Source organism: Gymnoscopelus braueri (assembly GCF_963280865.1).
Source record: "Gymnoscopelus braueri genome assembly, chromosome: 24".
Classification (NCBI taxonomy): domain Eukaryota; kingdom Metazoa; phylum Chordata; class Actinopteri; order Myctophiformes; family Myctophidae; genus Gymnoscopelus; species Gymnoscopelus braueri.
In genome coordinates, this window is record NC_137626.1 from 14,211,697 (window position 1) to 14,239,196 (window position 27,500).

The 27,500-nt window shown below is 41.7% G+C and overlaps 2 protein-coding genes across 2 annotated transcripts in view; one reads left to right on the top strand and one right to left on the bottom strand.

The window, feature by feature from the left end:
* The window catches only part of LOC308080139 (interleukin-1 receptor accessory protein-like 1), a gene marked incomplete at both ends in the record, with an annotated part of 619,302 nt that overhangs the window by 170,091 nt on the left and 421,711 nt on the right, over window positions 1-27,500 (top strand). The gene's annotated exons all lie outside the window — the stretch shown is intronic.
* Window positions 10,968-14,389, bottom strand: LOC308080175 (uncharacterized protein; the record flags this gene model as incomplete). Its single annotated transcript, XM_080421951.1, has 9 exons — window positions 14,341-14,389; window positions 13,088-13,143; window positions 12,678-12,731; window positions 12,507-12,548; window positions 12,355-12,408; window positions 12,123-12,152; window positions 11,856-11,891; window positions 11,606-11,710; window positions 10,968-11,065 (listed from the first exon to the last, which is right to left on the bottom strand). Coding segments are annotated over exons 2-9 (420 nt in total). The 5' UTR covers window positions 13,089-13,143; window positions 14,341-14,389.

Below are 27,500 nucleotides of genomic sequence, written 5' to 3' on the forward strand. Positions count from 1 at the left end.
GGGTGTATTGGTGATTTAGTTTTTTGTCGGAACGCTATTCTAATGATGTCACGCGCACATCGCACGCATGCTATCGCGCGTACGCATCCGCACCGTGCCGTGCGTGCTCGTGAAAAAATCTTGCCCCCACGCCGTGGTGTCGCGTGAAGCGACCAAAACACCCCTGGTTAGCGCGAGACTGGACACTTCTCGCGGTGACAGCTCACGCAGCCCTGCTAGAAACCACCAAAAACAAGACAGCAGAAAACGTGTGGAATGTCTTCTGACCGAGGTCCGACTCGTAATCGTTCAAAAATGTTCCAGCTTGTGGATCTGCTACTTTTGATGCTTTTTGTGTGGCGCTGTAGTATGATCAAGTAGGGCATTCATTTATGAAAAAACACAAAAGGTTTGAATATGGAGACACTAGGCTCTATGCACAGCAGCCATATTGGAAAGGAATTGGGCCTCTTCCTTACTTCCTTCACAGGTGTTACCAATGATACTAATGAAGGCTCTGTTCCATTTAGTGTAGCACAGTGTTTCTCAAACCTTTTAATTAATGAATTTCCCCCCATAACTCTGAGAGTGTACAAATGGAACCAGGGTCCATTTGGTTCCATTTGTACACTCTCAGAGTTACACACCTTTTTAAGGGGCCTTTTGGAACCCCCTCAAGGAACCATGAGGGTCCCTGGACCACACTTTGAGACCCACTGGTGTAGCAGAATGAAGGAAGTAAGAAGAGGCCCAATTTCTCTCCAAAATGGCTGCTGTGCATAGAGCTTATTTACTCTAATCACTGAGAGGGGGAGGTCAGAGAACAAGAACGACTAAAAAACTAAAGTCGTGAAGGCAACATCGCAGTGAGAACACACGACACGTTATGCCTTTTTTTTTTTTTTGCTGAAAAAGTTCTGCTTCCTATTGAGCGGGTTATGGCCTTTACGCTCTCGTCCAGACCCTTCAAAACATTCCGGGGACTATTGAATAGAAACTTTGAAAGAAAGAGCTTGACCTTTTAGAGGAAGAGGTCCCGGCTGACAGACGTTCACATTATAACCCCAATTTACACCGGAGCACACAAATCTATGTTCACCTTTAAACCTTATATGGCACTGAACGTATTTTATTTGTATTTATTTATTTTTTATCAGTGTAGCAGCAGGCAGCAGCCACAAGAAGCCAGACATCATGAATTATGAATGGATGGTTGACCCGCTCTCACAGCTATCACATAGAGTGCAGCAGAGAGATTGATCTCACGTGTAAAACAGGAACATTCCTCTGTGATGTTGACAACTGACAGAAACAGCATATAGAACAGTGATTCCCAACGTGTGGGCCGTGAGGCTATTGCAAGTGGGCCCCCCTGAGATGGGGCGGCAGTGGCTCAGGGGTAGAGTGGCCGGCAGAGCGGGCGAATGGTGAACCGCGAGGTTTCCAGTTCGATCCCGGGCTCCCCCAGAGTTAGTGTTTAAGTGTAGTTTAAAGGAGAATTTTGGACTAAAGTTTTCTTACCTTTTCTATGACGTTATGATATCTTAAGATGAATGGTACAGTAGAAAATTTTCATAACTCCACCCCTGAGCCGCCACAGCTTAAAAGGTGCGCGGATAGGCCTTAGGTTAGATCACATATTTTAATAGCTTTTTAAAAAAGAAAATGTGGTGAGATCTGAAGTTCATAGTTCTGTCAGAACACTGTCCCAAAAAAAAAAAAAAAAACAGAAGCCTCTCTAGACGAGATTGAAATCTCGAGATTTCAATCTCGTCTAGCGAGACTTCTGTTTTTTTTTTTTTTTTTTTTTTTTGGTTGCATAGTGTTCTGTCACTATGAACGTCAGATCTCACAAAAAAAAAAAAAAAAAAAAAGCTATTAAAATATGTGATCTAACCTAAGGCCTATCCGCGCACCTTTTAAAGGGGTAGTTCACCCCCAAAATAACTTTTTTTCTATTGATTACTCACCCCATGGAGCCTTGAATTCATGGATATTTTTTTGTTTTTGTCGCATTCCTTCCTTTATTATTTGATTATAATAAATTTGTCCCCATTGATTCCGGTAGGAGACACAAATGCATTTGTGTCTCCTACCGGAATCAATGGGGACAAATTTATTAAAATCAAATTATTGGCTTAGGAATGTGACAAAAACTAAAAAATATCTATGAATTCAAGGCTCCAGGTGGTGAGGAATCAATAGAAAAAAAGTTATTTTGGGGGTGAACTACCCCTTTAAGCTGTGGCGGCTCAGGGGTGGAGTTATGAAAAATTTCAACTGTACCATTCATCCTAAGATATCATAACGTCACAGAAAAGGTAAGAAAACTTTAGTCCAAAATTCCCCTTTAAGCAAGACGCTGAACCCCTAATTGCTCCCGATAAGCAGGTTGGTGTCTTGCATGGTTTCCTTCGCCATTGGTGTGTGAATGTGTGTGTGAAAGTAATGCACAATCTATGTAAAGCGCTTTGGATAAAAGCGCTATATAAATGCACCATTTACCACTTTCCCAAATAATTGGCAAGTCACTCGATTGCATTGATAACATAACATTAAAATAACATTTATTTTTGTCTTTACATCATCGAAAAATACGTTTCCATTGTGATACTGATAAATGTGAACTACGGTATAGCCTACTATGTGAGTTGCATTGATCCAGCTGGAACAGATCGGCAATTTTTGCTACTTTTGTGTCACTGTAGTAAGGCGAAGTAGGGCATTATTTTACAAAGAAACATATAAAATATAGAGATAAGAGGTTTTCTGTCTTACAATATGCATTAGTCCTCGGGAAACCAAACGATTTGATCCCTGGGACCCAATTAGGACCCGTGGGGGACCTCGAAACATCGTTTCAAACCAAATAACACACAGCATGTTATTGGGAATGAGTCATTGTGACCACAGATATGTCTGTCCGTCCGTCCGTCCATCTTCTACTTATCTGTCGGGTCACGTAGATCATTGGTTCCCAAACCGGGGGTCGGAATCCCCATGGGGGCCCCCAAATTATTGTGGGAGGTCCCCAGATGATTAGCTTAACTCATTAGCTGCCAGATTTATTTTTTTACCGGTTTGCTGCGCAAATTGCGCAAGTGCTGCAATTTTTTTTATACCATTGAGCTAATAGAGCCTGCCTGCTTGCTCAGGAGATAAATTGAATCTTGACCATCAGGTCAAAATCCGTGCCAGAGCCTGTGTCTAGGTGAGACATGACCTTTGACACGTTCTGAATGTCTCAATAGAAGAGCAGGGAGACAAAATACAACCACCCCAATTGTACAAGTTATATTGTATTAAATTACATTGTATTCATTTAAAAACTACATATACTGTAGTGCCACTTTAATATAAGTAGCCTACAGAACTCAAGTAAATGCACTTCTATGTCCGCCACTGATTGATTATACGTTCAAACGTAGATTAAAATGAAAACAACCGTACATTCTACTCATAGGCCTGTGTAGAAAGGGTAATAAAGGACAAATGAAGCGTGGGTTGTAGTGATTTAGCAAGGCCATGCTGCATCCGCCAAGCAGTAAACAATAACTGCTTTATATACTGCTGAACACCAGCTATCCAAGGCTTTGATGCCTTCCGCTCACATCAGCGCCGCAGATAAAAGGCTACAGTTCACACATTTTTACAATGGAATACTAAAAATAAACTAAAAAATATATAACTGTTCTGTATTGTACAGCAGGGGTCTTCAACAAGGGGGTCCGGGACCCCTAGGGGGTTCTCAGAGTTACTACAGGGGGGGGGGACCAAATCTTTGTGTGATAGGATTTTTTTTTTTTTTTTTTTCTAAATTTTTATCCCGCGATTTTTGTAACCCATTTTTTTCACCCGGTGCCAATTTCCTAAGTGATCCTGGGCACTACACCAGCCCTACACCAGTATTACACCTGTCACCCCACAGTAGGGAGGCCAGGGCCTCATGCTTCCTTCAGGCATGAGAGCCAACTGACCTTCTTGTCACCTGACAGGGGGGAGTTTCCCTGGTTGGACGTAGCGCGTGGAAGGAACACGTTATTCCAACCAGTTCCCTTCCCCTCCATCAGGCGCCCCGGCTGTCATGGGGGAGGCGGTATAGTGACCAGGATTACTACATGTTTTTGTGAGGGTATTAACTACCCTAGGAGACACGGGGAGAACATGCAAACTCCACACAGATGTTTACACTGTTCACCTACAGTGATAGGATTTTATTTATTATTGTTTTACATGAACCACTTCCCTAGCATCCTTAACTTTAACCAAACATAGCAGATTTACAAGAGCTTGTAGATTGTCCATGTTCTGCAAAGAGAGGGGGAAAAAATGCACAGAGTACAGAGTGAAAGGTCAAGTATTGACAATTTAAGTGGTTAAATGTCTGAAAATACACATTAACATGAATCCAACATACTACCGATGATAGTGCTGTCAAAGAAGAAAAACATATTCTATGATTTTTCAAAGGTTTGTAAAAAACGCTCTGAGTCGCTGACAAGGGCAGCTACAGTATAGATGATGTTCACGCTGGCAGTCAATGAGTTAACAGACCGAGAAAGCTCTATGGCTTGTTTCATTTCCACTGCGGGTCCTTTGTACTCAATTCATCGAAATACAGTACAGTGGAGTACACACAGTCAAATGACCATTATAGAATAGGAGTCCAAACGACAGTCATTGTAAAGGAAGATAAGCAAAAAGTCCAGCTTTTGGAGTCCATGCATAAAGTGACCGTTCTCCTTGTTTCCATTGTGGGTCCATAAGCATTCAAACGACAAGACAAACAACAGCAGCACACACACACTGTGCTACTGCATGTGGGTTCTTGTGCCGAACACAATTGATGGGACCGTTTTGTAATTAAAGCTCCTGCACTTTATTGACTACACACACACACACACACACACACACACACACACACACACACACACCGACATGTACAAGAACACAGGAATATATCACAGCGTGCCAAAGTCTATATATCCCCAGCCTGGCTGGCTGGCTCTGCTGCTTGCTGCATGCCATGCATTTAAATCAACGTCCTTTATAACAGTCGTTCTTCAAAGTGGGGTCCGGGTACCCTCGGGGGGTCCTTTGGGGGGTGTTTCAGGGGGTCCCCAGCTAAATTTCTTTTTTACAACATTTTAAGCCATTTACACATTTTTTAATACATTGGCTATTCAAAATGTACATCTTGTACATCTGCTATTTTTGAATATTTTGAATAATTTTGCATTTCTTTTACACAAATCGTCTCTTCTGGGGGTCCCTGGTGTAAAACATTTTCAGATGGGGGTCCGCGGCCAAATACATAATCATTTATGGGGGGGGGGGGGGGGGGGGGGGGGGTCCTTGACACGAAAAAGTTTGAGAACGACTGATTTAGAAGGCATTTTGTAGAATTGGCCTCGGGTCAAAAAGCTCCTGGGCTTTATTGACTACACAGACACACTCCTACATGAACGAGAACACAGGAATATATCACAGTGTGCCAAGTCTATATAGCCTCGGCCTGGCTGCTGCTGCATGCCATGCATTTAAATCAACGTCCTTTATAACTTTGCACCGTCGAACCAGCTCTCTCTCTCTCTCTCTCTCTTTCTCTTTCAGTGTATGTATCAGTGTCTATAGCCCTGAGGCCAGGTCCAGAAACAGTGAGAGTTCACACAAACGCTAACAAAACAGCTTACACTTACACGTATTAAAAAAAAAAAAAAAACAGCGTCCTCACTCCCTGCATATGGCAACGGTCAATGTCTATGTGCAAGTTCAGATCGATTGGTCAATCCAGGGAGGAGAGAAATGGAACGAGGGCATTGTCCACCCACAGCAGTCTGTCTTACTCTAGGTAATAATTCACTAAAATGCTAATATAAACAGCTTATATTTTTGACACGTTTATAAAAAACAGTCGCTCCCTGCCATATGCCGACGGTGTGTGTGTGTGTGTGTGTGTGTGTGTGTGTGTGTGTGTGTGTGTGTGTGTGTGTGTGTGTGTGTGTGTGTGTGTGTGTGTGTGTGTGTGTGTGTGTGTGTGTGTGTGTGTGTGTGTGTGTGTGTGTGTGTGTGTGTGTGTGTGTGTGTGTTATCAGCTCGCCTCTGTGAGTCAATGGATTGATCTCATATCATTGCACAGTGTTCTTGCAAAGGTTTGCTTCAAGAAAATATATCACTCCATTTTTTTTCCTACCACTGCCTGCCTATACAGTAGAATCCCCTGTTCTGAGTGCCGCGCTATGAGCTTGTATATCTGCTATTTTTGAATAGCCAAATAAATCTACAATGACACAGATGCATGCCCGGTCTTAAAGGGTTAATAAAAAGTTAAAATAAAGTGAAAATATGCAGATAAGGGGTTTCTGCCCTACAGCAACGTATATGAAAAGCATGCTTTATGCAGAAAGGCTCTCATTTCCTGTTGCTAGTTTGAGACTCTGTGTTGCAGCAACACACCGTCTGTCATCTCACACAGTCTGTCACATTGAAAAGCGACAATTCTCCCGAGTCAAACTGTTGGTAGATGGCTCTGTGTGTGTGTGTGGGTGTGTGTGGGTGGGTTTGGCAGGAAACAAACGTGATACAAAGCCCTAATTGAACCTGATTAGCATTCCCCCCCTCCCTTCCTCGCCAGACCTTTGCTTTGCCCGGAACACGACCGGTGAGGGAATTAGCCAATCAGCCGAGCCGCAAACAATGATGACAACCCCAGTATAGCTCTTCAATAAGCACAAACCATTGAGCCGGTATAAAGTGTGACGTTAGCGACCGCATGCTAACCACGAGTCATAAATACAAACGGGGCATATCCTTCAGTCTGCTATCCAAATGTGTGTTGGCAAATACCACTCTGTCAGACGGAGAGAGAGAGAAAGGGCGCCCATTGTTGTTGTTGTTTCGCCAAATGATGGCAGAGCAAATGTTTGCGTGTCACTCACTGCATAGAAAAGCGAGATTTAATAGAGCCACATTCACTGACACCGCATCTAAATGGGGACTTCGAGCCCATAGACAGATTTTAAGCACTCCATTAAACAGAGACAGGGCCATTTGTCAAGACTGAGTTTCTCTTCACGTTTGCTCTGTTTGTGTCATTTACTCGGTAAAGAGCCCCCCCCCCCCCCCACCCACACACACGCCTTATTCATAAACGCTTATGCGGTAGGATTACATACAGTACAATTTTGAGACTTATGATGCATCGATTTTCGGTGCCAAAATGAGTTACAACCTCTTTTTTTGCGCTATATCAAAATTATAAAACTTTTTTTGTATGTATTTTCTTAGGTACGACTGCAAAGTACACTTTTATTTCATTAAACATACTCGAAACGCACTTGAAATGATATTACAATGGATTCAAGAGAAAGGGATATTTCAAGAGATGAGGGCCCCATTCAGACCATTCTCGCACTACAATAATATACCCACTTAATCTCATTTAAAAAACGCTTTCTTCACAGGCCTGAAATAGAAATAAGCCACCCCTAGGCTCTATTGTGCTATTTCTGTTGGTAACAGCTACTGCCCTGTTGGTTTTGTTGAATGAATACAGGACAATCGATCGATTTTGTCAACTCGTTTGGTTTTGTTGACTCCATGTAAGGAGTGTTGATTTTAACTCAGCGAGTGTACGTATGGATCTAAATGGACCCATAAGGGGTCCATTTGGTTCCATCTGTACACTCTCTGAGTTCATAGTTCATTAGTTTTAACCAATCTAGCCTAACTAGCACATCTGCAGTGGTTGGGTCCATTTGGTTCCATTTGTTCACTGTCCACTATGAGTTATATGAGGGGTCCGTAGTCTAATGCAGTGGTTTTGAACCCTTTTCATATCAAGTTCCATTATTTATTCGGCATTTGAGCCACGGGCCACCATTTGATGAGATTTAGCCTCTCGGACCCAAAACTTTGAATATTGTGTTATCGTTGGATAAGATTTTGTCCACAATTCCATGCTGTATTGATGTTGGTACCAATAGGAGAGATAACAGGCAAACGTTGATCAAAATAACAATTATTTTACATTCTCTAATTGTGCATACTTCTTGTAGTAATGCAGATGTTTAACAATAATTTAACTCTTGAGAGCGTATCATGCATTTTTTACACTCTCAACAGTTAAATGTCTAATTATTAAGACAGCAGAGTCACTGCCCATCTTTCGCCGCAGGCTGAAAACCCACCTCTTCAGGAAACACTACCCTTCCTCCTCGCCTTGCTTACTTGTTGTTAACTAGTTGTACGAACTCTTGTTTTATTGTTTTATTGGATCTTGTTTAGTCGATACACTTATTTGTTTTAGCTCTTGCTCATTTGATTTTCCTATTTGTCTCGTCTGTTTAAGAAAGTAGGTAGCTGATACAGTATATTGCACTTTACCTAAGCGCTATAGGTATACTCTTAGTTGCTTGTTTTAGAAGAGAATGCACTTAATACTTCTGGTGATTAGTAGTTTTGTTCCCTACCTATGTTGAATGCACTTATTGTAAGTCGCTTTGGATAAAAGCGTCTGCTAAATGACTGTAATGTAATGTAATCTGTAAGGGTCCATTTGGTTTCAAACTTTTCATTTAGCTGGGGACCACCTGGAACCCCCTCGATGACCACTGGTGGTCCCCGGACCACTGGTTGAGAACCACTGGTCTAATGCATAACAAACTGGGGGCTTGAAATTGAAACAAGGGCTATCGCCCTCTATGTCTCGCTAAGAACAACCCTCGCAACATGACCTAATATATAAGGTGGAACACAGGCGTGAAGGAGTGTGAAGGATTAGTCCAAAAGTTTGAGAACCACGTGCTCCATAGCCACTAAGCTGGGGCTCAGCCAGTTGGAACCACCTTGGAACTCGGTTCTCCCGTGTGGGATAAACCGAAAACTTCTAGAAACATAACCATCTCGTCAAGTGATTTAAAAAGGCCAGACGCAGACATAAAGTCACACAAATGTTATGTCATTTTTGTTACTGCCCCCTATATTTTATGGTCATCTAAGGAGAGGCGTGTGTTCCTTTTTTTTTTGAGGGGGGGGGGGGGAAGAGGGGGTGTGGGGGAGGGTGGTGATGGGGTGATAAATTGGGTTTAGAGGCCTACAGAGGGCTGTTGTACGCCGAGTGAATCGTTCCATCGGCGGGAAGTGATGCCAAACACTATAACGCACTGTGTCGTTATCCACACACACACACACACACACACGCACACACACGCACGCAAACACACACACACACACACACACACACACACACACACACACACACACACACACACACACACACACACACACACACACACACACACACACACACACACACACACACACACACACACACACGACATCAACCTCTGGGTGCCCTCAGGAGGTCTTGTCATAACTGGCCCCGTGCCAAGCAACGTCCCTAAAGGAACTTATCAACTTCAAACGGCACACTACTCCAGAAGTAGAGAGAAGCGAGAGAGAGAGAGATACAAGAGAGAGAAGCCCGATTCCTACTTTGCCGTACAAAGGTGTCTCGTGCAAAAAGAAATAGCCGATCTACAAGCTCACAACCTGTCAATTCTGTGACGAGTTGTAGAGCTTGTAGATTACACTTTTTTTGGCGCGAGACACCATCGTATGACGGAGCATAAATTGGCATTAGAGGAGATGGGGGAGAGTACGTGGCGAGAGAGAGACCGGGAGAGGCAGAGAGACACAGGACAATGGAAACACCCACATGGAAAGAACCTATATGCGTCATATATGTTTGTAATATAGGACCGCATATATGTTCGCATACATAAAATTGGCACCTTTCCTATATGTATATGTACATATATGTGATATATGTGCATATATGTACATATATGTGCATATACATATATGTACATATATGTGCATATATGTGCATATACATATAGGAAAGGTGCCAATTTTATGTATGTAACATATAGGTACATATGACCTGTATGTAACATATAGGTACATATATGACCTGTATGTACCTATATCTACATAATGCAATGAAACATAATTATATGATACCTATATCACCTATAAAATAGGTGATAAGTTTGTACACATTAATCAAATCCAATAGAAACCCCAATGTAGAACTTTAACACTTTATTTAAACAAGTTATAATATGAAAACATGAAACATTATGGCTTTTAAAGTGTCAAACAGCTGGATAAAAAAAAAAAAGTTTTAAATTAAATTAAGCTCCGGGACACTCCTTTTCCCCTGCCAGGCTTTTGGAAATGCCAAAACCCTGAAGAATGACAACTCAAGTCGCTTTGGGAAGTACATGGACATCCAGTTTGACCACCAGGTTAAATTAAATTACTCCAGTTTGTAATTATACCTGTACAATTTCAACATGACTTCTGTTATGGCTGGGCCACCTACAGTATATGAATAGAGCATCATTCCCCGACAGGTGGGAGCTGTTAGAGGCTACATCCTAAGTTACCTGCTGGTTATCTGGTAGCAAAACCTCTGAACGTGATCGTTTGGATTGCTCAGGAAGGACACAGACCCAAGAGAATAGACAGAAGAAGTTACTCATCATTGATGTTTTATTAATGAATCCCTAATCTTAGTTACAATTAAATGTGAATCCCTAACCAATAACAGAAGTTATAAGACCAATATGAATTACCAATGTTTCAGCAGCAAGCAGAGCGCTCCGGACACCGAATATTGTTGAGAGTGAATACTAATGTTCATGTTGTGATTAATATACCGTAGTGCATCAGCACGTCCGCTTGGTCCATCAGTTCGTCGAACGATGGGGAGGTGCTCTGGGCCTCCTCCCATCTTGCCTTCAGGTCAGGTCGGGGCTCGCTGACCACTAGGATGTCTGTCGCCATCGAACGACCCTCTCCATGGTAGTGGACATTCGTCATGCTTGGTGTTTGTGTTGGGTGACTGTGGAGGAGTGCAGGGGATGGGGTGCACGCGGATACGTGATCGCCAGCTCCGTTCAGATGAATGGTGGGAGCCATCAGAACAGCAGGCCGTGGCACAGGTCATCGTGCCATGACGCAGCCACTTCTGCAGTGCATTCCTGTATAGCAATTTGGTCAAATTGACGAGCAGCCGCTGGGGAAAAAAGTAAAAAAAACTTGTTATAAAGATAAATAAGAAAGCTGGCAGGTGGCCTTAGGAGCACTTCACCCATTTTCAACCCCATAGTCATATAATTGATCCACACTAATGCTCGTAAAACATGCCACCATTCATGTCTACTCTGTTCAGGAGGGCAGTGGACAGCTCAGAAACCTGCCTACCAGTGACATGACAGGTCATCATTTTCAATGTCCATTAGCTTGAAATGATGTCACTGGTAGGCAGGTTTCTGAACTGTCCACAGGCAAAGACCACCTCTGAGACAGAAATGGTGCCATCTTATTGTGAGCATTACAGAGGACCACTTATATGAACTTAAGGTTGGAAATGGGTGAAGTGCTTCTTTAAGAGTGGATGCATTTTCCATCAGGCTCATTCCATGGTGAGGAAAATGCATCTGTTCTTATTTACTTGAGATAAAAGTTAAAATACTTAATTAAATTAAATATCCATCATAAAAATTGCCAAATCCACTGTAGTAAACCTAGTATTTTGAGGTGCAGATTGACTCACCAAACATGCAGTCCTGCATCAGCGTGTCCTTGAAGGCCCTCTTCTTATTCCTTGTTTTCTCTGATGGCACAGTGTGGTAGGGGCTGGAGTTATACATTGGCATTCCTAGAGAAAGACAGACAGAACAAAATAAGGCAAATAAGCACCATCAAAGTAGTTATCAATGAGCACCATATACACTAGCAAGTGTACCTAGTGCATGTCTGGTGGTAAAAAAAAAAGTGATTTGAGAATGTGTTAGTTAACTCACCTTTATAGCCTTGGGGGTGATGATTGCCAGCGAAGTCTAAAAAGAGGACAATTAAAATATTAAAAAAAGCTTGTATGCAATTTATCAAGACTGTATGTTTTAATGTTTAGAGTAGCAGGAGCTATAAGTTCAAATATGTCAGTCTTTAATAAGTTACAGTATGTCATGGCACAATAGCCAAGGCACAGCAACTGTTTAGTAATGGCTAATAAAATAATCACAAATGTATAAAAAAGGCTCTTGTTGACACAGGGACAACAGACATACCATTCCATGCTTGTCCAGTGTGGTTCCCTCCTGAAATGGATTAAAATAGCCCTAATTGGTCACTGTAAAATACAAGTTCTCATATAATATCGTGCCAACATTAACAGATCCTTGCAAAATAAGTAAGGTCTCCAGTAAGGCACGACTAGAAATCCAACCACCACCTATTGAAACAGACTGGAGACACACTAAGAGTGGCTGAGAGAATCATCTAGCCTATTAGTCTACTTACCATGATTGCAGGGGTCCATTGACTCCAACTCTGCCAAGAAGCTTCCACCAAAGCCTAAAATGAGAGAACACAAAACATGAACTATGAATTCTATCTAAAGCACATTTACAATCTGTCCACCCTGAGGTAGTAGTGTGAAGTGGTTCACTTACCATTATTAGGCTGGTTATCCTCCGAGCAGCTTCCTCCAGAGGCTAAAAGAAGGGAACACAAGACATGAATAGTGGACGCTGTAACCTTTGAACACATAACCTGAACTAAATGCTTGTAAAGCTTTCATGCAATTACATTTGGTTTTGCCATGTTAGTAATTAATGACATACCACTGCTTGCATTTGGTGTTGGTACAGAAGGGTACTGGCTGGATTCTGGCAGCACTGGAATTATACATGGCAATACTTAAAGTAGGTGTAGCAGTTAGTGTCATAACTGACAGTGTCACCACTGTACCTGGAAAATTAGGTGGCTTGAAAAAAAAATCGCTTCACACTGCTGTTTTCTGGCTCATCTGACTTAGGCCAATTCTAAAAACACCTCCTAAAACCTAACCTAAGTTTTCTGAAAACGTTCAAATTTTTACTAAAAAAATTTATAAAACATTATGTTGCCATACATATAGCAACAACTAATGAGACACAGAGGTGGCTCCCGGATTGAATGGTATAACAACGTATAGGTTACAACAGGTCTAAATAGAAAAGAGGTGGTGCCCGTGCTGCTATAATTATTATACTTGGCCAGGCCTTGTGTATTGCAGTGAATCCTCTCCAGTCCTCTTGTAGCACAACCCTGAAAATTTAGAGGGAAACAAATAATTCAATAAATATATGCACAAAACAATGTATATAAATATATATATATATATATCAGCCAAATTATTAATTTATCAGGTCCTTCCAAAATATTTTACACACACGTATATATAATATATACACACACACACACACACACACACACACACACACACACACACACACACACATGTATGTATATATATATAAATTATTATAAAACTTACATTAACCACTTTAGCCCTATTTTATACATAGGACATTTGAAAATAGCAGATCTACAAGCTCACCACATGTTGCATCGTGACGCGTTGTGAGCTTGTAGATCTGCTATTTTCAAACATTTTACTTTTGGTACTTTAAGTATATTTTGATGCCAATACTTTTGTACTTTAACTCGAGTAACATTTTGAACACAAGGCCTTTTACTTTTAACAGAGTATTTTTATATTATGGTATTGCTACTTTTACTTAAGTAAAATATCTGATTACTTCTTCCACCACATTAAGCCTTTTCCATGAGCTAACCTGGTTTCTATTATGCTCTAGATCCCGCCTCCTATATCCGGTAAATTTTCACATACACACATGCAACCACGGATGTAGTTTCCGTATCCGGTCTAGACCGGAAGTGCTTCCGGCAAAGTGAATTGGTACCCGTTGGGTTAACAACACCAGTAGCTAGTGAGTTAGCACCATACATTCTGCCTTGTTAGTTCACCACTATTAAATGAACGAACTGCTTCACAGTAGTGCTGGTTACAACAATGATTATACAACTGTTAAAAACGCTAATAATCTGTTATTGTATAAACACAGATAAACAAATTAAAGTACATTTAATCACGAAACATGCTAACAAAACGACGGGCTAACGTTAGCTAGCATGCTAGCTGCTTTAATAACATGCATTGCTATTTACTAACACAAGCTACAAACCCCGGACAGCATAAAGATAACATTTAGTCAAACGATGAGAGTCGGGTGACGGTATCTGAACGGGATAATACATTCTATTCCCATAAGAACTCACCTACCAGTCAGTCAACTATTATTAGCTAGCATGCTAGCTAACAAGCTCAGGTCTGCACTGTAGTTGCCACGGTAATAATTCACAAGTTAACATTTAGTCAAACGATGACAGCCAGATGATGGTATATGAATTGCATAATACATTATATTGTAAAGGACTTACCAGTTTGTCTTAGTAGTATTTGTGAATTGTCAACAAGCCTCAATTCGCGCCAATGTTTCCTTTGAAAAACTCAAGTCCCATGAGATTTAGATGGTCTCGCGAGTTGTGACGACTACCCTCTCGCAGGGGAGGGGGTGCGAGGGGAGGGGAGATGAGGGGGGGGGGTGTGCAATATCAGCACTACACGTTGAAACAATGTCAATTCATTGTTGGGCATTTCAACATTGAAAAACCATCATCTATACTAAATTGATTCAATGACATTTTTTTAAATGTTGAAATCGTATCTGTATTTAAACATTGAATCAACATAGCTTTTTCAACCTCAACCAAAAATAACCAATCTGACCAAAATCCAACATTGAATTAATATCTTTTGCTATCTGGGAGGTGATGATTCAGTGGCCTCCACGTGTGGATATGCAGGGTTTGATGAGGACAGTGTTGTTATATTCATGAATGGATTTCCAGGTGATGATCTTGATTTGTAAATTAATTCTATCTTGGCCATATATGGACATTGCCAAATATCGGCTTAATATTGATGACATCATATGATATAGTCAGAATATGCTTTCTTGGTCAGATATAGAGTACGGTCCGCAATGTAATGTTAGATTTGTTACGGAATGGACCGAACTGACTGACAGGATCTGCAGGTTTTCATAAACTGTGACCTGCAGTTGTAATAATAAAAAAATAATAACTGATAATCACCTACAAATTAGAATTCACTGCTGACCCACAAGTGAAATCATTTTGAGTTCATAAGTTTAATATGCTTTATCTTAATGAAGTATATAATTATATTTCTCCCAACTAGTGATCAGATAGACATGCTGAGACTCTTTGAAAGAGATGTTAGTGAGATTATCCCAAGAACTCAAACAGTGATCACTGAAAGACAGAGATGAGACTCTTTGAAAGAGATGTTAGTGAGATTATCCCAATAACTCAAACAGTGATCACTGAAAGACAGAGATGAGACTCTTTAAAATAGATATTAGTGAGATTATCCCAAGAACTCAAACAGTGATCACTGAAAGACAGAGATGAGACTCCATAATAGCGACGCCATTAAGATCATTTTGAGAACTCAAACAGTGATCACTGTGAGACTGAACAGTGTCATATCTCAGGAGTTCAAATTGAGAAGAATGAGAAAATGCACTTTGGTCTCGGCTGGTGCTCATCTTTATCTAGAGACACAAATGATACATAATGGAGGTCTCATTTAGGATTTTCGCTTGCTATGGGTTTGTGTTGAAAATTAGCTTGTTTTCCTCACTTGCCATATTCCATAATCATTGCCTTGTCACATGTATTTAGGATCAAATGTGATGACATTACCATTGTGTTGATGTAACACATCCCAAATGTGCTAATTTAGTCTTGCATGATATTTTAATGTTATCACATTACATTCATTCACATGCCATACTGTCATTGGGTGATTCATGCAGCAGGCTATAATACAGAATCTGCCACTGAGCTGAAACATTTACTGTACGGAATAGAAACAGTAGAAACAGTACTCTCAGGTGGCCTACATCCTATAATGGGACACAGGGCCTACATATTAAGAAGCTATATAGGAGACTTATATGTCCTGTATTATGAACATATAGAGCCTATATATGGATAAAGAAGCTATATAGGAGACCTATATGGCTTGTATTATCAACATATATGACCTATATGAGAGTATAAACAAGCTATATAGGAGACCTATATACCCTGTATATGCACATATATGCACCTGATTTTGACCTATATGTGAGATATATGCAGCCTATATGGAGCTTATACCAGGCATATATGTGGTATATATGCACATATATGCGCATATATGATCCTTATATGTAGCATATAGGTTACATATAGTTGCATATATGGAACATATAGATTCTTTCCATGTGGGCAAGTTTGTGTTTTAACTTTAATGCATTTTAGCTGTAATGTCTGTCTTACTGTACCACGTGCTGTTTTACATTTCTGACTAAGTATTCAATCAATAAATCAATCAATAGCCTTGGTGGTAGCCCGGCTTTTTGTAATGTTTTTTTCAGTTAGAGAGACATGGGGATTGCAGAGAGAGAGAGGGGGGGGGGGGGGGGGTGAGAGAGCGAGAGAGGTCTGGAAATCCTGACCTGCCGTTTTCCACCTTGCAGAAAATGCTGCAGCAGCAGAGTGGGTCTCAATTAACCCGTTAAAACCGGGAACGCATGCTGTGTAACCACTTCAGCCATTGTTTTATACTTTGGCTATTTTTTGAACAATCACGAGAATTTGTGCAAACCTTTGAATATATGTATATTTTCTAAAGCGATCATTTTTAACTCAAATCTTTGCTTCCGCGGGGGTCCCTGGAACGAAATATTTTGAGATGGGGGTCCGTGGCCAAATACATATAATTTTGCCCTTGACATGAAAAAGTTTGAGAACCGCGCTGATTAAAGCAACATACGTTTTTATATATATTATATATAGTGCTATAAGCTTGAAGATCTGCTATTTTTGAATAGCCAAAGTATAAAATAAATGGTTATAGCTCAAATAAAAAATTACACATATATGCGTTCCTGGTCTGAATGGGTTAAGAGGAAAATAGCTGTGATGTGGAGGAGAGAGAGGAGGGCTAACCTCTCTACCACCAGAGCACGACCGCATGGGGGGGGGGGGGGGGTCCGGGGAGGTGAGGGAGGGGGGGGGGGGATTACCTGCATGATTGAAGTACACTACCTCCAGCATGTAGAGATGAGAGCACCAAAGAAAAAAGGAAAAGAATCGTCAGTCAATAAACCAATCAGCCGTGGCCTTCTCCTGTGTGTGTGTGTGTGTGTGTGTGTGTGTGTGTGTGTGTGTGTGTGTGTGTGTGTGTGTGTGTGTGTGTGTGTGTGTGTGTGTGTGTGTGTGTGTGTGTGTGTGTGTGTGTGTGTGTGTGTGTGTGTGTGTGTGTGTGTGTGTGTGTGTGTGTGTGTGTGTGTGTGTGTGTGTGTGTTACTGTACTTGTGAGGGTCAAATGTCCCCCATAAAGTGTGGTACAATTTGGGGAAGTTAGGGACAGAGTTATATGCCTGATTCATACTTAGTTACAGTAAGTGCCGGTGTCATAAACTGAAAATAAACTTAATTAACTAAATCTTTATTGTATAGACTGTACTGTGAGTAGCCCTGCCGGAAGCCCAGACGCCTTAATATCTAAGGGGGAAAGGGAAGAGGGGGGGGTTCCCTTTTGCATGAGTCCATTTGGTTACATTTGTGCAGTGGTAGAAAGTAACTAAGTACATTTACTCAAGTACTGTACTTAAGTACAATTTTACTAGAGTATTTCCAATTTGCAATACTTTTATTTCTACTCCACTACATCTCAGAGGCTAATGTTTTACTTTAACTCCACTACAATTATTTGAAAACTTTAGTTACTAGTTACTTTGCAGATATAAATTATTACATTATAAAACATACATCAACCACTTGAGCCCTATTTTATACATAGACTATTTGAAAATAGCCGATCTACAAGCCCACAACGCGTCGCGTTGCGACGCGTTGTGAGCTTGTAGATGTGCTATTTTCAAACATTTTAGTACTTTTACTTTTGCTACTTTAAGTATATTTTGATGCCAATACGTTTGTACTTTTACTCAAGTAGCATTTGGAACACAGGCCTTTTACTTGTAACAGGGTATTTTTACATGGTGTTATTGCTATAACTATATACGAGTACTTCTTCCACCACTGCATTTGTGCACTCTCTAAAGTTACGATCGGATAACGGTTCGAATTGCACTGCCGCCATATGGTGACTTCAAGCAGAAACTGCAGCGATGTTGAGCAGGCTGTTAAGTTCGACTCGCTTCAAGATGCCTCGTTTCAGGATAGCTGTCCTACGGAATAAGGCTTATTCCGAAGGATGCAGTTATCCTGAAAAAAAAGCACTTATTTAACCCATTGAGACATGGAACGAATCTGTGTAATTTTTTTTATTTGAGCTGAAAAGCATTATTTTACACTTTGGCTATTCAAAGATAGCAGATATACAAGCTCATAGCGCGGCACCGAGTGCCGCGCTATGAGCTTGTAGATCTGCTATTTTTGAAAAAAATCATGAAAATGTGTGCAACTCTTTAAATATATAATTGTTTAAAGCGAACATTTTTAATTCTATTCTTTGCTTCTGGGGGTGCCTGGAACTAAACATTTTTTAGATGGGGGTCTGCAGCCAAATGCACATAATTTTGGGGGTCCTTGACATGAAAAAGTTTGAGCACCACTGATATAGAAACATACGTTTTTTTTCCGGAAAACTGTTGGGATTTAGAAGGCCGTCAGGTCTTAATGGGTTAAAGATCTCTGAAGCGAGAAAAGCCTTTCACGTATAAAAAAGTTGTATATGTTCCCACTCATCAAGTAAACAAAAAAAATTGTGTTTTTTTTAAGATTCTCCAACAAGGAACAAAACGATGAGTTTAGAATGGATATCGTCTATGTCGGGTGGAAACCTCATACAGTACATCATGTCCAAAACTGTTTCAGGATTAAAACGAGCTCAAAGCGCAGCCGTGTTTCGCGCCGCGTTTCGCGCCGCGTTTCGAGCTTGCAGATCTGCTACTTTTAGATGCTTTTGTGTGACGCTGTTTTATGATCAAGTAGGGCGAAAAAAATACCACAAAAAGTGGAGTAGGAGGTTTCTGCCTGACAGCGACGATATATTCGCCACGTGACTCCGGCTTAGGTTCATGACTTCGGCGACATTTACCGACCCCCCCTCCTCCTCCTCCTCCTCTTATTCTTCTTCCTCGCCGAGTGATAAAACGTCTCTATCTTCCCGCCGCCGCCGCGCCTGTTCCTTCTTCGCTTGCCTTCTCATGACACTCCGTCTTCATTTGTCGTTTGTCTCCCTCTTCCCCCCGTCTCTCTCTCTCTCTCTCTCTCTCTCTCTCTCTCTCTCTCTCTCTCTCTCTCTCTCTCTCTCTCTCTCTCTCTCTCTCTCTTCCCCTTAACGGGGAGCCGTCTGTCATTTATATGCAAATACTCGTTTCACGATAAGAGGGTAAAAAAGAGAGGGTGAGAGATTGTTATTCTTTTTTCTTCTTGCCTTCTTCCGTGCTCTATCGTGAAATAATAAACACGGCCAGCAATCTGGCCGCTGCTTCCGTCTTCATATCAGATCCCCCCCCCCCCCCCCCCTCCGCTGATTGTCAGCTGCTGCCCTGTGCGGTGAGGTTAAACGCTGCTGTAGGGGGGGGGCAGGCTGCGCAGAGAGAAGGAGGATGATGGGGAAAGAGAGGAGACAAGGTTTGCTTGGCTTTATCGAGGTGCGCCTGCAGCCGCTACAGGAGAAAAAAGTGTGAAGTGGGCCGTGTGGTCACAGTGGTCATCACAGTGATGGAAGTTCACTTAAAGAAAAGTAATATTGTGGACCAACCATTGTACACCCCTAACTTTAAAAAAAACATAAATGTGTGGGGTTTTTTTTAAACATATATATATTTTTTTTAAGTCCATAGTCCTATTTATAGCGCTATGCACATGTGTCATGTGTTCACTAGCCAATCACAGTCCTGAATAGTCCTGAATTGGCCACCAATAGTGTACAATGGTGGCCAATCACGGTGCAGGGTTAGGGGGGTACAATGGTGGCCAATCACAGCGCAGGGTTGGGGGGGTACAATAGGTGGGGGGGGGGTACAATGGTGGCCAATCACAGTGCAGCGAATGTCGATGTCCAAACCTCACATATAGGGGCGGTTTCACCGCCCAAAAAATCACACCCAGTGTGAAGTGGGCGGTGTGGTCATCACAGTGGTCATCATAGTGATGGAAGCTCACTTCAAAAAAATATATATTTTTTGAAGTGCATAAACCTATTTATAGGTTAATAATGTCATCATGTGTCTCGCTAGCCAATCACAGTGCTGAATAGAGTCAGCCAATAGAGTCAGCCAATCACAGTACAGCTAGGGGTGTACTAATGAGCCAATCACAATACAGCTAATGAGGTGTCCCAACCCCACTCATAGTGGCGGCTACACCGCCCAAAAAATAAAGAAAATACACCCAGGGGGAGGGGGGACACTTTCTTAAACACTTAAAGGGATAGTTCACCCCCAAAATGACTTTTTTTCCTACCGCTTAGTCACCCCATGGAGACTTGAATTCATGGATATATTTTTTTGTTTTTGTCGCATTCCTCTAAGCCAATAATTTGATGACCGGCAGCGGTTCCGTTAGGAGACACAAAGAGTCTCCTTTGTGTCTCCTACCGGAACCGTGCTGCCTACCGGTCCGTTGGTCCCCCTCCCAGAGCAAATCCAACCAATTGCATGTGTTCGCATTTACCTACGCACCTGCGCGGACAGACACACACACACACACACACACACGTACACGCACACGCACACACACATGTACTGTACGTACGCACACGTACGCATGCATGCATACATGCAGACGACGTTCCACACACAAATCACAAGAATTTACGGGTTAGAGAGGTTGGCAACTATAAAGTCTCTCTGGAAAAAAAATATCCCCCTTAACCCATTAAGGCCTGAGGCCGATTCTTACTAAATGTCTTCTAACAGGTTTCTGAAAAACGTCAGTTTCTATGTCAGTATTGCTCAAACTTTTTCATGTCAAGGACCCTCAAAATTATATGTATTTGGCCGCTGACCCCCATCTCAAAGTATTTTGTTCCAGGGACCCCCCAGAAGCAAAGATTTGAGTTAAAATGTTCGCTTTAAAATAATATAAATATATTAATTTGCATACATTTCCTTGATTTTTCAAATCATAACGCACCGAGTGCCGCGCTATGAGCTTGTAGATCTGCTATTTTTGAATAGCCAAATATGTAAAATAATGCTTTTTGCTCAAATCAAAAAATGACACAGATGCGTTCCAGGTCTTGAAGGGTTAAGGTGTTCATATATAAAGTCCATATAAAAATATGGACAGCAATCACGATTTATGAACGGAGCAATATGCTGAAAATCTGGGCACGGCAAATGTCACCACTGTCAACCGGCAAATGACATTCATCAATTTCCACATGCAGCCCCCGCTCTGCGTCACTCTGCCCACCGGGGGTCTGAACGCGTCCGACAGACTGATCACAAGAGATGCTTTGCATGTCATTAGACCGCGCTGGCAGTGGTGGAAAAAGTACTCAAATGTTTTACTTGAGTAAAAGTATCGATATTGCAATGTAGAAGTAGCTGTTACCCAAGTAAAAGTCTGGAATTAAAAATGTACTTGAGTAGAGGTACAAAAGTATTGGTATCAAAATGTACTTAAAGTAGCAAAAGTAAAAGTACTAAAATGTTTGAAAATAGCAGATCTACAAGCTCACAACGCGTCGCGTAGCCTAGGTATAAAATGCGGCTAAAGTGGTTAATGTATGTTTTATAGTATAGTCATTTATATCTGCAAAGTAACTAGTAACTAAAGTTTTCCAATAATTCTAGTGGAGTAAAAGTACAATATTTGCCTCTGAGATGTAGTGGAGTAGAAGTAAAAGTACAGACAATTACTGTACAATTGACAAATACTCCAGTAAGGTAAAAAGTACCTCAAAATTGGACCTTTTACAGGTCTGTAACTGTGAGAGCGTACAAATGGACCCATCGTTCTACAAGCTCAGTGGGTCGTGCTGCAAATACGAGATCTGTTATTTTCTATATCTATTTTCGCTATAATAGAAGAAAATGGTGACATATTTTCTCATAATAGGGATGGCAAGGGTTAATGTGCTTAACATACTTACTGTATATTTCTAATTAGATTGCGATAATTGTGATATTATCAAACATAAATTACATATCAGTCGATGTGGGGGGGGGGGCGGGGTATCAAAAGCAGAGGCATGGGTTCCGCCCCAACCCCACCAGCAAATCCAGCCCCATAATTACATCTGACAATTGCCCCCCCCCCCCCCCCCCCACACACACAAAAAAGAAAAAAACAGAAGTGCAGTGCAGGAGCTGCAATGATATTCCCACGGCGGCTTTCCTTCCCGTCGGCAAATTTGGTGGAATCATGCGTGACAAACGTCATACTTACGCTTGTATGTGGACTGCACCATACTACATACTATAAGCGATGCACTCGGCGGGGAGGGGGGGTTGGGGGGAGGCGTGGTATTGCGGTATTGCATGGTGCTCTTCAAAGCACCATGCAATATCAGCCAACGTAGAAGCGATTAGCCGTCTGCTTCCCACGTGTGCCGGGTGGCAATAAGGTGCCAAGGGCGGAGGTTGTTTTCCTTCTACAGTATGTACGAGAGAGTAGCGGAGCTGTCAGGAACCAAGCTTGCCGCTTTTTAAAAAATGTATATACTGTATTCGTTGCTGTCCGGCAGAAACCATTTTGACGCTTTTGCATTTGATTCCATAAATCAGGGCCATTGAACACCCTTTACGTCTGTGTGTTGCTTAAAAAAATATTGAACCAATGACAAGCATTAAAAAGCGCTTATGACAAAACCAGCTAACTCCATTGGATCCTCAAACTTTCTGCTAAACCAGCTAAACCCCACCAAAGGGGGGTGGAGTTAGCTGGTTTTGCTGACTCCAGGCTCCACCCCCTTTTGACCTCCAACCTCACTGTGAGCTTGGAGGTCCATTCAGCTGTTCTTATCAATGATGAACAAAACCTCCTAACTCCACCTTTTTTTTTCATTTCCTGAAAAATTAACATTTTGGAGTTAGCTGGTTTCTGCCGGACAGCAGAGAGAGATATTATCCTCTGTGCCTGACTTTGAGGTCATTCACCACCACGGCCTCTCAAAAATCAGTGTTTCTCAAAGGTTTTCATTTCAAGGATCCCATAATAACTCTGAGAGTGTACAGATGGAACCAAATGGGACCCTCCTACCTATCGGTCATAGCTGGGGACCTCCTGGAACCCCCCTCATCAAAGACCTCCTGCGGCAGGCCCCCCGTAGACCCCACTTTGAGAACCACTGCTCTTAAGTATTTACATATCTTTTTCACATTTAAAAGTTTATGAATCTGCTTTTGCAAACGCCGCAAATCTCTGAATCCAATGACCACCAGTGGCCCAAATTAGCTCACTCACCAACGTGAGCTATTTTAACCCATTAAGACCGGGAACGCATCTGTGTGTCATTTTTAGGTTTCTTTGGGCTATTCAAAAATAGCCGCGCTATGAGCTTGTAGATCTGCTATTTTTTGGAAAAGAATCGTGAAAATGTGTACAAATCTTTGAATATATATATACATTTTTAACTCAAATCTTTGAATCTGGGGGGGTCCCTGGAACACAATATTTTGAGATGGGGGTCCGCAGCCAAATACATGGCATTTTGGGGTTCCTTGACATGAAAAAAGTTTGAGAACCACTGATATTATAGCAACATAGTTTTTTTTCTTTAAAAAAAACTGTTAGTATTTAGAATTATATTTTAAATGTTCACTATAAAAATATATATATTCAAAAGATTTGCACACATTTTCACGATTTTTCAAAAATAGCAGATCTACAAGCTCATAGCGTGGCACTCGCTATGAGCTTGTATATCTGCTATTTTTGAATAGCCCAAAGAAATCTTAAAATGACACAGTACTATGCGTTCCCGGTCTTAATGGCTTAACGTGAGCAATTTTATTTGCGACCCGTTGGACAGAGTCCCACATGGCTGGTACTACAGTCATTTCACGGGACCGTTTTGACTAGCAGAGAGGAAAAGACAGGGGAGTGATCCTGTGCAGAGCTATTTAATCAGAAGGTCGTCCCTCCTCTGGTCTCCCCGGGGGGGGGGCACTAATCCTGTCATCTTCTACCGGGACCGCCTGGGGGACGATTTCAAAATACACCACCATAAACAAAACGGACCTATTGGACTTACCGTTGTGAAAACATTGTGCTGCTGCATTGCAGACAACACAGCACACCCAGGAGACCCACAACACACACACACACACACACACACACACACACACACACACACACACACACACACACACACACACACACACACACACACACACACACACACACACACACACACACACACACACACACAGTCGTGAACGCAAGCACTCATTATGCAAATCGTCACACGCACACACACACACGTTGTTTTTTTCTCACTATACTTGTAAGGACATCAAAGTGTTAGGACTACATTGAACATAGGCTGAAAATCGCAGATCTACAAGCTCAAAACGCATCGCGCTGTGACGCGGTGTAAACTTGTAGATCGGCTGTTTTCCTGTTGCGCGACTGAGTATAATTCTGCCAAACCCCATCCCTAACCCATAAACCTATAACCTCTAAATCAGTGTTTCTCAAACGTTTTCAAGTCAAAAGGACTCCCAAATGTATATATATTAGATCGCGGACCCCCATCTGAAACTGTTTTGTGCCAGGGACCCCCAGAAGAGAAGATTTTGTGTCAACATTTTTGTGTCCCAAGATTTAAAAAAATAGCAGATGTTCAAGATCACAGCGTGGCACGAAAGACACGCTTGTGAGCTTGTATATCTGCTATTTTTGAATAGCCAACACGGAAAAGGTGGTTAAAATGATTGTGATGCTATATCAGGGGTCTGCAACCTTTAAGGTCAAAAGATCCAATTTGGACCACAAAATAAATACAAAATCTGTCTGGAGCCGCAAAACCGATTTAGCCCGGTGCCGCGCCAATAAATGTGTTGCAGGCTTTGACGCAAATTTGACAGAAATGTTGAAACTTATTATTTATTCTACACCTCTTTACAGTATTGGAGCACGTAAGAATCTATGTCTCATCAACGATAAATACAAATTTAAATCAAAAAAAAAAGAAAAAACATTGTTAATTTTCATGTTTTCTAAAGCTACAGGGAGCCACAAGGGAAGGGCTAAAGAGCCACGTGTGGCTCCAGAGCCACAGGTTGCAGACCCCTGTGCTATATTAACTAGTTTTGCTGGGGACCGCCTGGAGCCCCGCCCCCCCAAAGGACCCCAGGGGGTCCCCACTTTGAGAACCACTCCCCTAAACCTAACCTCTAAATACCTAATCCTATAACCCCAAGTAACCTGAATCTTTCCCTAGTCGTGAATCTAAATCCACAAAGCTATATTTTTTAACCATAAAAACAGCCATTTATCAGGGAAAATTGTCCTCACACTGTCTATTTCTCAAACTCTACTATACCTGTGGGGGACATTTGGACACACACACACACACACACACACACACACACACACACACACACACACACACACACACACACACACACACACACACACACGTAAACACAGAACAGGTCATAATAATGCCCCCCATGAGCCTCTTTCTGCCCAGCCCTGTGCTTGTCTGTCAGGCCAGTTATTCGGTGCTGCATCACGGCGATGTGGGCGCGTTAAGGCGGGTGACTCAGACCCAAGCTCCACTCGCCCGGTAACGGTGGGTTGGTTGCAGTGGTGTAAAGTAACTAAGTACATTTACTCAAGTTCTGCACTTAAGTACAGATTTGAGGTACTTTTACTTTACTGGAGTATTTCCAATTGTCTATACTTCTCATACACTTCTACTCTAACTTTAGTTACTTTGCAGATATAAATTATTACATTATAACACATACATTAATCACTTTATAGCCCTATTTTATACAGAGGCTATTTGAAAATAGCAGATCTACAAGCTCACAACGCGTCACATCGCAACGCGTTGTGAGCTTGTAGATCTGCTATTTTCAAACATGTTTGTACTTATACTTTTGGTACTTTAAGTACATTTGGATACCAATACTTTTGTACTTTTACTCAAGTAAATTTTTAATTCCGGACTTTTACTTGGACTTCTACATTGCAGTATTGATACGTTTACTTAAGTAAAACATTTTAGTACTTTTTCCACCACTGGTCGGTCGGTCAGACACCGACACCGACACACACACACACACACACACACACACACGCACACACACGCACACACACACACACACACACACACACACCATTTTGGGGGGGCCGTTGTGCTCCGGTGCCCACCCTGTGTGAAATGAGTGCCGGTTGAGGGATAGAGTGTGGTAGCGGTCCACCGCGCCGAGGCGAGCTCCATGATGGATTGAGTGCCTCGTCACGCCCAGGGCCCGGGTTGACGCGGTGGGACAGACACCGTAATGACACCCATGCCACAGGCAGGACACCGGAACCACTGTTAGAGAGTACTAACCAGTGGTGGAAAGTAACTAAGTACATTTACTCAGGTACCGCACTTTAACCCCTTAAGACCGGGAATGGAGCTGTGTAATTTTTAGATGTCTTTGGCTATTCAAAACTAGCAGATTTACAAGCTTGTAGATCTGTAAATCTTGAACATTTTGTGCAAATCTTTCAATATATATATTTTAAAAGCGGACATTTGTAACTCTTTTTTTTTTTGCTTCTGGGGGGTCCCTGGAACAACATATCTTGAGATGGGGGTCCGCGGCCAAATACGTATCATTTTGGGGGTCCTTGACATGGAAAAGTTTGAGAACCACTGATATTATAGCGACATAAGTTAAATAAAAAAGGAAAAACTGTTAGGATTTAGAAGACATTTGTAGAATCCCCCAGAAGCAAAGATTTCAGTTAAAAATGTTCACTTTGAAAAATATATTCAAAGATTTGCACACAATTTTCAAGATTTCTAAAAAAAATAGCAGATCTACAAGCTCATAGCGCGGCACTCGGTGCCGCGCTATGAGCTTGTAGATCTGGTATTTTTGAATAGCCAAAGGAAACCAAAGGAAACCGAATTGAATGAGTTAAGTACAATTTCGAGGTGCTTTATGGGTTCTCAAACGTTTTTTTTTTTTTTCAAGAACCCCCGTAACTCTTGAGGGTGTACAAATGGAACCAAATGGATTTGTTTCTATATAATGACATGCATATATACTGTAGGGACACCAAGGTGAAGGTGCGTAATGCACACCAAAGTGTCTCAGCGCTAAAAGAACATTACAAATTAGGTAAAAATAGAGTAAGAAGTACAGCGCAAATCAACAAGGTCAAAAAACGTGCAGTATTGTTGAGCCAGCAAAAGAAGTTGCCATCTCTCTCTCTCTCTCTCTCTCTCTCTCTCTCTCTCTCTCTGCTAGTCACTTGTCAGACAGGTAGGAGGAGAAGGAGTGGGCGAGCGAGCGAGCAGAGCATCTCAC